This window comes from Nymphaea colorata, chromosome 1 (assembly GCF_008831285.2).
Source record: "Nymphaea colorata isolate Beijing-Zhang1983 chromosome 1, ASM883128v2, whole genome shotgun sequence".
NCBI classification, from domain to species: Eukaryota; Viridiplantae; Streptophyta; class Magnoliopsida; order Nymphaeales; family Nymphaeaceae; genus Nymphaea; species Nymphaea colorata.
Window position 1 is genome coordinate 38,528,430 of NC_045138.2, and position 13,210 is coordinate 38,541,639.

At 41.2% G+C, this 13,210-nt stretch overlaps 1 protein-coding gene across 3 annotated transcripts; it reads right to left on the bottom strand.

The window, feature by feature from the left end:
- Positions 1–281: 281 nt before the first annotated feature.
- LOC116255875 (homeobox-DDT domain protein RLT2-like) lies at positions 282–12,735 on the bottom strand. Of its 3 annotated transcripts, XM_031631972.2 has the most exons (20): positions 11,613–12,733; positions 10,963–11,484; positions 10,004–10,074; positions 9,367–9,547; positions 9,020–9,300; positions 8,857–8,946; positions 8,566–8,730; positions 8,267–8,489; positions 7,953–8,053; positions 7,318–7,404; positions 7,067–7,219; positions 6,831–6,986; positions 6,299–6,508; positions 5,884–6,205; positions 5,499–5,773; positions 4,860–5,417; positions 4,048–4,686; positions 3,806–3,910; positions 2,569–2,829; positions 282–1,872 (listed from the first exon to the last, which is right to left on the bottom strand). In XM_031631972.2, the coding sequence occupies exons 1-20, from the start codon at positions 11,719–11,721 to the stop codon at positions 1,003–1,005; spliced, it is 5,379 nt and encodes a 1,792-aa protein (XP_031487832.1). In that variant the 5' UTR covers positions 11,722–12,733; the 3' UTR covers positions 282–1,002. The 3 variants fall into 3 exon arrangements, with proteins under 3 accessions (XP_031487832.1, XP_031487824.1, XP_031487817.1); XM_031631964.2 differs by having other exon boundaries at positions 5,499–5,770; positions 9,020–9,547; positions 11,613–12,735; XM_031631957.2 differs by having other exon boundaries at positions 9,020–9,547.
- Between the last annotated feature and the right edge of the window lie 475 nt (positions 12,736–13,210).

A 13,210-nucleotide genomic window follows, 5' to 3' on the forward strand; every position in this document is an offset into this window, starting at 1 on the left:
CAATGGCGTCCATCTTTCCGATCAACAACTCTGTCAATCGTTGAAGAGAGAGACACTGCTAACTCTCATGACATCCAAATTGATCAAACGAGAACATATGCCTCCACCACAGAAATCAAACCCACAGTGAATTTGGCTAAAATAAGATTCAAAACCATAGAGTGGAATCCTCTTCCAGGTGCATTAAACCCATTTCATTGTAAGTGCAGGAACCGAGTATGCCAGCTAGATGAGCTTGTTCAGTGACGATCTTCTTCTGCTATGCAATTGCTTAGAGACAGTTAAACCATCCAACTCAAATGTGAATTATAAAGAGCAAACCAAGAGACTTTAAGCTCTATTGCACTAACCCTTCTATGGGGGTTGCTAACATAAAATTTTTTCTAACATCTGGAAAAAAAGGGATACATCTGTTAAACCAAACACATTGCTGTCGGATATTCAACAAAACATATCGCCCTCTGATAGCTGCCGATGGAACCAAAAGCTTGACCTCTGTTTTCCATCGTGTTCCCCTATTGCTACTGCTGCAGCTCTACTATTGCTATTTCAGTATAGTAAAATTAACTAAAAAGAACAAGAATACAAAAATGCATAATTTACTTCGATTAGTAGAAAGATGGACTAACATTGGCTTCCATGAGCGCCCTCAGAGGGAGATGGATTCCCCCTCGATCTACTGAATTGATTGATTATGTTTGAGAGAAAAGTGTAGAGTTGCCTCATCCTGGACAGCTACACTTGGCCCCCCGGCCAAATCCAGGAAATTCTTGCCCACCATGGTCTTCCCGACAACATGGCCCACCTTGCTCAAACGAAAATCCATGGTACAAAGGGCACACCTCTATTGAACCAGGACCCCCCTGTACTGCTTTCATAAGTACCTTGCAACGTGATCAACACAGCCAGTCCCCATAGGTCGCCACCAGGAAAGGGATTTCTCAAATATGTACACGCTAAGGCATCACTCATTGGACAACAATCTGAAACAAAAACAGATGCTTATTCACTGTAATATACAGGGGAAGATCCCGACCGGTCATCATCATCATCATCATCCCCATCATCACCATCATCCCCATCCCCTGCATCCCCATCAACATCTTCATCATCCACATCTTCAGCATCGCCACCACCGCCTCCATCATCATCATCATCATCATCAACATCATTGTCATCATCATCCTCATCATCATCAGAGGCCCCTACATTGCCACAAACATCATCATCTTCTGGATCCTCATCTTCCACCTCACTGTCCTGTAGCATCCCACCTTCATCTCTGCCACTATAGGGACCATTATAATTACTGTCTGGCTCGTCGAACTCATCACCAGATGCTTGTTCATTATCATCAGATTCAGACAACTCGAGTACACTGTTTCCATTTTCTTCAATTGCATGTGCAGAAGCTTCTTCCACATCCCACACTGCCCTGGCTGACCTTCTTGATGACTCCTTGCTGCTACTAGCAGCGCGCCCAACACTACCCTCACCATTGAAACGGTGCACCATGACACCTTTTTTATCTCTGGCTTTCCTTGAAAGCTGCTTCCCACGTAATGTTCGTGAACCCCGACCACGTCCTCTTCCACGAGACCGCCCTTTCCTTCCACGACCTTGCACCAACTTTAGGGAATGGCCTATACTTACTTTAGAAACCTCTGATCTAGTACCACCATTACCTCTTCCTCCTCTACCACTCCGACCACGACCCCTTCCTCTCCCACGACCTCCTCGTCCACGCATATACATCCGTCCATGTATTGAATCAACCAATCGGTCATCTTGCCGATATTCAGTTTCATCTGCTACGTCCATAGGATCAAAATCGTGGGTGCTTTTGGCAATTGTGAACCTTGAAGGGACCCTCTGCAGGATAAGGCAAAACCATTACCACCGGAAAGGCTAGACAAAGATAAGAAAAGCTTTGATTAAGTTGCCTGTAGATAAAGCAGCAAGACCCATGGGGGATTTTTTTTTTCAAAAAAGCTGCATCTTGTGCATTTTTCACAATTTTTACCAAATAACCACAGTATCAGAAATTACAGATTTGTGATACCAAGGCAAAAGAAAACAGGCTGATAAGTCAAGGCTTAACCTTTCCCTGCACCAATGCAATCATTTGACAACTGCCATATACATTTGGGGAAACGTGACTGAAATACATTGAGACAGTTAACAGTTCTTTGCAAGTTCCAAATGTATATTCCCACATAAAATGAAATGCCTATTGGCAAGTTAAAGAACAAATTAAAGGCTTCATTAGGGAGTTTTGCATTCAGATGCAAACTTAATTTCCTGTGCATTTCCTGAAGCACAATCTTTCAAATTTCCTGACCAGAAAACACCAAAATGTTTATGAAGTCCTTTTGAATTTCAGGAGGTTTTGGTGATGCAGAAAGCAAGGAGCTTGATGACAATTCCTACTCTCTTGTCAAAAAGTGATGGCCACATCAAAGCATAGCGTTGCCAATATTGCATTTATCAGCAAGTGAGGAACTTCAATTAATCATAATTTGCTCTTGCTGAATAATAGCAGAAAAACTTCAAAGAAACACCACTTACAACAAACTCTTCAGTTTCCTTGTCTCTCTGTGCTCCTAGTCTTTGATGCATTGTGTAAGAAATGGATGCATCAAACTCCAACAGTCTGAGTGCAACAGCAGCTGTTGTACGTGGTATCCACGGAAGCACGGTAAGAGAGCCAGGGACAAATGAACCATCCGGAGCATATGAATGTCCAGCAGAACCTAACAATTCTTTGGCTGTTTCAAAGCTTTGAGACAAAAAGTCCCGTTTAACAGCAGCCTCTAACATCATCAGGACCTGGGAAAAGTAAAAATGCCAGATATGGTTCTCAGTTTTGTATCAACATTAATGAGAGTAAAGAACCAATATATTTGAGTGCATAAACTGTACAAAAATCTACTTTGAGCAAGACAGATACGCATCAACAACCATATCTCACATGAAAACGAGGTTCTACACTTCCACTTGCAGCCATCATATGAGTCACACGAAGGCAATACAATGAATACCACTAAACTCATTAAAAAAATAAATATAGATGGACTGCATAATTTTTTGTTATAAGGGCCTAGGAGTCCTAGCAATTGATGAACAACATGTATTATGCATTAGAACAAGCTTAAATGAATTTATTCTGTTCAAGCCAGGTAAATTCCACTAAAGTTTCCTTCTAGATTTTCATTTTTATTTGCATGTTTGTGTTGCATGCCTAACAGCTCTGCCAGGGATAAGACAAGAAATATTGAAAATAAAAAGTATTCATAAACCACAACAGCAACAGAGAACACCAGTATCAGCAGGATTGGGGGAAGGGAGGGGGGAGGAATATAGAAGACAGAGAAATGGAGAAAAACCAGCAGCGCCACCAGGTGGTGCCCTCTTATTCCACCAACAAGTAGATACTAATGCAGTAACAATTTTACAGACTATGCATATCCACTTCAAACTTTCAAGCCCTGACACCAACATATTGATTATCAAGTATCCAACATTTTCATCATAAGCTTCTCCATCAGTGGATTTTCTGACAGGAAGTCATAGCTTCATCAGCACCTCAGGCTGACCCTTAATTTTAAAAAGTAATAATGCATCAACTGTTGCCTGGTTGATCTTTTAACTATGAGAAAACTACAGAATAACTATTCTCCTTTCCTTGCAACACATAAACAACCAGAAAATAGCCAGAGATCCCTGAATCTGCCCAAGGACCATCAACACAAAAATAAAATTCCAAATACCACATAGTTATGGAAGTCCTAAGATTATCACAGACCTGAAGAAGTTCCTCCGAGGATGTGGAGCCATGCAACCTTATGCCCCATGATTTCCTGTAGACTTCTGACCAGAAGCTCTTAAGTGCTTCTGATGCCAACGATACCTGCAGTCCAAAAATGGTATAGCCTTTTAGTAAACTAAAATGCAAAAGTAATAAGTTCCATAACACTGTTTTGAGAGAGAGTGGGTGAGTGAGTGAGAAAGAGACAGAAAGCGTGAATCAAGCATTATTAGGATCACCTCAATCAATGCTAACAATGCCTTCAAAACCCGAACACGCATGGGAACTGAAGAATTTGACGCACAATACTTCCATCTTGGATCCACTTTTCTCTTTTCTTCACAGTCATCGATGTGTTGATTAAATGAAGTGTCAGTTCTATGAGAGCTCTCAAAGGTTTCATGACAATAGCGACAATGCTTGTCTTTCGACAAATGTAGATCATAGCACACATCACAAGTAGAAAAGAGATCAAAACATCTTTTCTTTCCATACTTTGTTGCACATAAACTAGAAGAGTGAAAGCATTCCATCCATATCCATTTCTGGAATTCATGGTATCTCCTTAAAGCATCAATTTTCTCAACGTTACTGCTCCCTAAATCAATCTTAAATGATTTTGAATACTCCAGGGCCTCAGGACTATCACCACAAACAATACTTGATGGGCTGCTGATTTCAACATTGTTACCATAAAAGAAAGCTGCTTCACTTGCATCAGCATTGGAAGCAACACTGTTTAGATCAGTCATGGCTAAGCCAGAAACACTCTTTTTAGTAGCCTCCCTGAATGACTTCTCTATTTTCTGCAACATGGAATGGAGATGGGCTTCCCTTAGCCCACGAACATCTAAAGCTGACAAAAGTGCATCAAACGTCTGCAGCAGAAGATGAGGAGGGGGTATTAGATAATTTATTAAAGACTCTTAAGGCAACCCAAAAAAAAAATGTTGATCAAAATTCAAACTTGAACAAACAAGGAAAGAAAAGTACATCAACGTGAAAAAAAATGGTCATCAGTATCTTTTAGGGGTTGCAGGAGTAAAAGTACCTCCTCTGAATCAATCAGTCTCCAGCGCCCATCTGTGGACTCAAAAAAGATTCTTCCTCGTCCAGGATCATTTCCTGAAAAAGTAACGAACTGCCAATACCTGTTACGCCTACGATCTTGACCAAGAGGCAAAGATCTATACACATACAACTCTTCAGCCCGCTGGCCAATGTATGCTTTTAGTTGAGATCGTGACTTCTCAGCAGCAAATGCAGACTGCTGCAAAGGTGAGATTTCTGGGCCCACGGGTAAATCTTGCATTGACAAGTTTCTTTCAATTAAAGTATTATTAAGATAATTAGTTGCCCCTTCTTGTTCAAGAATTTGCTCTTGCTTGGTTTGTGAGAGTGCTGGTAGATCATTTGACTTGTTATCCACCCCAACTAAAGGGCTTTGCCCTTCTTCTAACCCTGCACCGTTTGGGGTTCCCTCAGCTTTCACAATTGTAAAAGGAGAGACTTGAAACTTTGACATGATCTCTTCTTTCATGCGCCTTTTATCCAATTGAGCCTCAGCCCACATTTGTCTTTTCAAAGCATTTGCTGCCTCCAGCCGTTCCTGCAAAATGCACTCATTCAGCAACCAACATCTAACTGCAAGCAATCAATAATAATCAGCCACAGATGAAATAGATGTTACCTCAAGCACAACACGGATGGAATTGCCCTCTAATGTTACGCCAATTAATGCAACAAGAGCATGAAGCCTCTCCTCAACACTCAGATCTGAATATTCTCCTTCAACTAGGCCTTGTACCCATGGTTCACCAATGCTGCTTTCATCAATCTCTATGTCTTCATTATCAGTATTATTTTCCATGAGACTGTTCTCATTACTCTGATAGTTGTCACCAGCTAGATCCCCATCTTTTGTGCTTTCCAATGGAGATGAATTATTCTTGCCAACATCTCCTGCTGTTCCAGGCATACCATTGTCGTCAGTCATTACATAACATTTGCTACTTTTCCAGAACAAATTGGTGAATGAATAATTTTACCCACGCATGAGGAAAAGATTATCTTACCGGAAGTGCCCAGATTGACTGGCTCATCAATTTCAGGGTCTTCTGGGGCCTCACATTCAAAATCCTCCTCCCGTTCAACATCATTATCCTCTGTATCTTTCTCAGCTTCTTCTGAATCAGACAGACCATTTTGAAACATTTGTATCCTCTCCCTGGCAGCCTGTAGTATGGCTTCTGCATCAGCAGGATCTTTTCTAAAAGCTGGTCGCACACAATATGTAGATGGAGCAGTTCTTTCAAACAGATTTGCATCTCTTGACAGTGCAGCAGCTATGGAAGCCTCTGGTGTCTTACTGGTCGTAAGGTCCCGAAGACCAGATTTCTGTAACAAAATATAACATGTCAGCGATGGTCCCATCCAGGAAACAAAACGACTTGTTCGCCATTCAAAATGATAAAAATGATGGCAAAGTACCTGAATTTTTTCAGCCACCTCTAAAATTGTAAGTCCTCGACTTCCCTCCAGTGAAAGAACATAAAATGCTGCATATTTTACTGTTCCGGGTGTTAACCGATGTCTGGACCTCCTTAAATACGAGAAGCCCTTTTCTTGCATCATAGCAGCAGCACTTTCAGCAGCTGCACCACTTCTTAAAGTAGATACTACATCCATACCATCATGTCCCTGCATTCAATTGTGAAAAATATGAATTGCTAAAAGATCTTTCAAAAAGCCAAAAAACTATAAAAATGTGAATATATCTTACAACCAAAGATTGGCATCTATCAGGCATATCTAGGCACCCAATTCTTAGGTTTAACAACAGTGTCAAATGCCAAGAAGTACCCAATTGGCACCTCGTATCAGGTCCAGGAGTATATATCTTTTGTGGCCTTGGCAATACAAGCACCAAAATTTTCAACATAGGGTGTGCATTAAACACTACAGCTCAGACAAAATATGCAAAGACTTGCACCTAAGTCATGTATCAGAAATCCAGAAATACCTCATTGTCATCTCGAAAACAGGGCCTTTGAGGAATGCTTTTTTTCCACCTTGGCCCAAATCCTGCTGATAATGCTAATTGCCTCAGTACTTCAGGCCATGTCAAAGGATTCAAATGGCGCTGCCAGCTTCGTATGTCAAAACCCCAAGCATATGCCTGGTTTGAAAGATGACATTATCAATACTTCATGGTTAACTTGGAATGGGAAAACAAATGTAAATTGTAAACTGTCTTACTCCTTCAACAATTTGTGGGTGTCCACCACCTGGATTGGCAGCACTGTTTTGGCTAGCTCCTAGCCCAACAGAAGGAGTTCTTGCCACATCTTCAATGTCCTTTATGATGGATTTCAGGAGAGCAATATGTATCTCCCCCAGCAATCGTGGGTCCTGTCAAGGCAAAGTAAAGTATATATTGATATAAATTCAAAACAGCCATCGAGAGAGACGACAAAGAAAATATGTAATATCAAGTTATAGGTACTCACGTAGTCATGGAAAGATTGAACGAATTCATCCAGGGTAAACGGCCAAAGTTCAAGAACATCAACGAAGGTAATTAAAAACCTCCAAGCCTGAATATGAGCCACATCAATGAAAATACGAACCAAAGAAAAAAATGTCAACGATTTGTAAAACAACAATGTTCCTTTACAGTATATCAAGAGATAAGAGAGAAAACCACATTAATGAGAAACATCAGCACTCGTAAAACACAAATATCTAACAAACCTACACAAACTATTATACACAAATAGAAAACCAAAAACAATAAATACAAAACAAAAACAACAGCTGTAAGAATGTAGTAAGACAACAAGTAAATTGCAGATCTACGACAATAATATGAACAAAAACCTACTATCAGCTACATAGAAGCATATATGCAAGAAGGAAAGAACAAGCTCTGTGCTGCTTATCCTGCCAGCAAATTATGTATAAACAGTACAAGTTTTCCAGAAAACAGAAAACATATATTTCATGCTGAGAGAGTGCTGTTTTAATAGTGATAAACAGATCTCAGCACATTCTGAACAAGTAGATCAAATGGATGGTCTGTAAGCATTAATTCCACAAAAAGATTATTTTAGCAAGCAAAAGTTGAGAATCAGAAAGACATTACCATTAGAAGGTTTCCTATGTTCTCCTCAGAATCAATCCAAGGCTGAAATCCAAAAGGCGCTTTCAATTGTACTGATTTGGGTGGAAATGAGATTAACTTATCTGAAATCACAAAAAAGTCCAAGCAGGTCAAACACACCGAACTAGTCCACAACTAAGGAAATTTAATGTACCAAGCAGGTCAAACACACCGAACTAGTCCACAACTAAGGAAATTTAATGTACCAAGGTAGTACGATTGTTGCGATCAATAAGTGAGACAAAGATAAGATGATTCAGGTAATTGAGTAAGAGAATGGCTATAAAGGAACTCACCTCTAAACAACTCCAGATGCTGCAACGTTTCAGAATCGAGAGAAACAATAGAAGGAAGCCCTTTGCTGGATGCAGCTAACTCCATAAGTTCTAAGCGCTCATCTTCAATAAGCTCCAAAGACTCACGAGCAATTTTGCGAGCTGTTGCCCTTTCATTGGCAGCTTTAATTCTTGCTGCCTCCTTTTCCCTACGTAGCTCCTCTTTATGCCGCATTTTCTCAGCCTTCATTCGAGCAAATGAAGTTTAGGCTCAAAATTAGGTAAATCTAATCTCTGTTAGACCTTTAACCTTTACTTACTCTAAGATTTTCCTTCTGCAAGAATTTCTCTCTTCTTTCAAGTTCACGCCTTTGTTCTCGCTGGAACCGTTCCTCTTCTCTTTGTTTTTCACGCAACATTCTTTCTTCTTCTTTTCTCCTTTCACGATCTTGTTTCTCAAGATCTCTGCGCATTTGTTCCTCTTTCTAAGAAAAACAGTATGTGACCATCAGAATGGATGTTATATATATATATATATATACACACACGTACGATAACAACATATAAACACTAAAGAGAAGGAAAAATGTAACAACAAAACCATGCATTACCTTTCGCCTAATAATGTCTTGCCTCTCAAGCTCCTTCCTGATCCTCTTCTCATGGGCCTCAACCTCCTTTGCTATTCTAGCTTCTTCACTCTGCATAGAAAAGCCCGTGTTTCAGATATAAAGGATACTAAAGTGAAACAATTTCACAGGAAATGAGACGGACCTTCCGTTTTCTTTCCATCCTAGAAGCATCTTCTTCTGAATAAAGTTGTTTTTCTGGTGAAATAAAGGTATTTTCTAGACGAAGAACAGCATGAGATCCTAATGGAGCATCAGCTCCATAATTCACCAGAGAGTTTTTAACTGTGACACCATCCGGATCCACAGAACTTGGTGAGAAGAGATGACCATGTCTGCCATGTTGCAAAAGATTAACATTTGATGCATGACTCTGGAAAGGATACCCAGAACCAAGATGCTCACTGCTATGCGAAAATGGTCCTCCTGTAGGCAATGATGAGCTCCGCGTCCCAAAAGAGTCAATTGGAGAATCATAAAAATCTGACTGACCTGTCCTATCATATGTTTCAGACCTGGCGCTGGGCTGCTCAGGGAGAAACTGATACTCATGGAGAGCCCTTGTGCCAGGTTGAGGAAGTAACATATGAACACTGTTCACAGAAGCTTTTCTCTTGCTGCCGGAAGAACTTGATATATACCCTGGTTCCATGCCTGGAGTGGCCAGTGAACTCTGCACAGAGTATCTTAGAGAATTAAAAGATCCTATAGTCCTACTAATATGCAGATGAATAGATGACGTTCAGAAAACAACATATGGCAAAATGAAAGGAGTTACAATGTTAATCCTATAAATCATGTATTTTGACAGGGCTGCAAGAGATGCTGATTCTTTTCAGACATGCATGCAAGGACAGGAAAACCAACAAATATGAGACATTAAAGTGGTTGTGCACATGTCAACCCATACAATCCACCAAGGCTTCAGTTTGATCTCATCCATGCCTCGATCAACAAACAATTTAAGCTAGACATAATGAGAATCCCAAGCTAAGGTGTGAAACTAGGCTTCTTTTTTTTTTTTTTCAAAATAGAACTTGCACATACTCATACTTCACAGACATGAAAGATACATACATAAAAGAACTTATCATTAAATTAACTGCTAAAACAAAGAAAGACAACAAACCTTGATCGATTTCCCATCTTGCCTTTCATATGTTTTGCTGTCATACTGCCAACCACCATGCTTTGGATTACCTATTATCCCAAAGTGGAAAATAACAGGGGGTTAAGAACTAAATGGGATATTATTGCCCTATCGTTTAAGAGATCATCTAAATACCCTCATTTTGTGCATTCCTTTTTCTTCTTCAGTTTCAACGTATATCTGAGATGTTCCACACACACACATGCATGCTGCCACAGAAAAATTCAAACTCGACGCAATGGACTGAAGCGAGAATAAGAAATTGAAGAACTGCATCTCAAACATGCAATGGACATTTAGTAGCATATACAATAAAGGCAATTCCGTTCATGCAACTATACTGTATACTAACAACAACGATGAGATGCCAATCTCATTATAACGTCATTGATTGGAGGAAAATGGTAAAAAAAACAACAATGTTGTTGTTGATGATGATGATGGTCACGATAACCATAACAACAGATAACATGGCTAACTATTTCAGTATCTTCTGGTCCACAAAATGCTCCTGCATGGAGCTAAGCATGATATCAAATGGTTATACTTACAGCTCATGAACTAAGAAGGTTATGCTCTTAAATGCATATGGTGCCTTCAACAACACAGAAGCATTTCTAGCAAAACAGACGAGAACATGTGGACCTTCTCTAAGAGATCATACAGTATATCTGACGCAACTGTTGCAGTTACATTTCATGCAAACTTATGAACCTCATAACATAGAAAGAAACGACGCTACGCATGATACTAGATGGCATTCACACGTATCCAGATAGACTACCACCAAAACACAAATGATGCGTTGGTTAAAACTTCAGGGTTATGTAGGGTTAGAAGAAAATGGGCAAAAAAAAAAAATTTAAACTTGTTCGTCCGGTAAAAAATGAAAAATATAAGAGAGCGAGCACACACAACATGGTCAGTCATTGCATTACCTGCGGACGGAACTATCGGCCTCCCGAAAGCATCTGGAGGCAAGGGGTCGAATTCAATGCCGAGAAGAGGACCATCTTCACGTAATGGTTCTCCGAGTTGGGCCTCCACAACAGAGATCGCATGGAGCTCGGCCATCGACGACTGCTGATGATGATGGTGGTGGTGCCAAAGAATCGGCGGAGGCGCCGGAACACCCAAAGGAGGATCACAATACCTCTTCACTAGAGCGGAAGGAGGAGGAGGGGGAGGAGGGTGGGGAGGAGACGGTCCCTCGCAAACAATCCTCGGCACAGCCGCACCGGTGCCGCCAACCCCTCCCCCCTTCCTCTGTTCCGGCAACCCGCTCCAGTCGTCGCGGCCGGGAGAGTCCTTGTTATCGACTCCTTCCTTCATAGCCTTCTTTAATGCAATCTTCCTGTCCTTAAGCCGCCTATGGCAGAACCACATCTGCAGCTGCCTGTCCGTCAGCCCCAACTTCTCCGATAGCTCCGCCCGCAAGAACTCGGACGGGTAATTTTCCCCTGCCCCCACAGATTCAAACCATCAACACTCAGGATCCACCCTCGCCAAATCCCCCAAGGGGCTCCCAAAATCAAACGGAGCAACAAGAAGCAAGAAAAAGAAACACAGAGAAAAAAAAAAGACATACTCAAATATGTTTTCTCCAGAAGCTCAAGCTGGCCGGCGGTCTTCATCTTCCTCTTCGTCGTCTTCTCTCCTTCCGGCGGCCGCTTCTTCTCCTCCTCCGAATTCTCCATATCAGATCCGCAAAAGAAACAGTCCCCAACAAAAGATTGAGAACCCTAACCCTCACCCGAAGCCAAATCTCAACCCCGGAACCCCAAAACCGCTCTCGGATCCCCACCAAAGGCCGCTACAAAGTACTCTCAGGAAGAACGAAGAGCCGATTCGCAGAGGAAGAAAGCAACCCGAAAGAACAATTTCCCTGTCACCGAATAAAAACACCACCACCACCAAGCGAAGAACAATCGCTCCCCACGTCCTCGAATATCGCAAAGATAAAGAAGAACCCAAAAGAGAAGAGGAGGACGAAGAGAAGCAAGAGGGGGCAACCCACCACGCACCCCATTCGCCGATTGCTTTCCAAATAGAGGAAAGCAAAGCAGGAAGCGAAAATTTATTATTCCTATCGACGAGAAGCAATCCAACAACACAAGAATAAAAGCGAAGACCCGAAGATGAGATGTTGGAATGCGATGAACGAAGAGGAATTAAACGACAACTCTCTTTATTTTTATTATTTTTATTATTATTGTGATACCCAACAACAACAACAACAAGAACAAGAAGAACAACGCCGGGAAGCAAACAATTACACCACCACCAACTCATTACGCGCTCACAGTCTCCCATCCAAAAAAATAATAACGAGGAGAAAAATAAAAAGAAAAGAAATAAAAAGAACTCCGCTAGATTACGTCGATGTGTTATTTTTGCGGTATGTGTGGGTGTGCTCGTGTAAATCTTCTTTTCTCGATCCTCTTTTTTCTCTCTTTCTTTGTTCTCTCTGCCCGATTGCTCCCCTCCTTTTTTTTCCTTGCGTGTGTTAATCTTGTCTGACCATCCTCTCTCTCCTCCGTCTCTCTCCACTCATACCAACGCTCAGCCTTGTATGCTGCCCAATCTCAATCTTTTTTCCAAATGGGCAGCTTCCAATCTTAATCTTTCCCTTGATCATTGATCTTCTTCCACATATTTTTTATTCATCAATCGTTGATCGAACCGGGCGGGTGGGTTTGTGAATTCGAAGCCCATGTGCACTCGACTAGAACCAGAACTCTCTTTTTTTTCCTTGATTCTGATTTGTATTTTCTGATGTTCTAACTTTTATAATTCTTTCTCCTTTTCTAAAGAAAATCGTGGAGAGTCCGGGGCATGTGATGGATGAATCCGAATCGTCCTTTCAAAGTATGCGTCGCTCCAGTCTTTCTCCGTCTTCCGTGGGTTTGCGCTTATAGCCAGAGGCAGGCGGGGCCCACCGCTAAATGTACGACCTGGAAGCGCCTTTTCTGTTTACCTAATTCGTCCGTTTCATTAGACTTTATTCCGTGGTCGTCCTGAATTTTTCCTGTTTTCCAGCAACGTGCTCCCCCAAGAAACCCCGTTCTGTTTATTGGATTTTTTTTTTCCTTTTTCATAAACTAAATATTTTCAGTCTTGAGATTATTGTTATTTAGTGGGCAATGTTTTTTTTTTTTCCTTTTTTCTTTTTCTTTATGTTGCGTT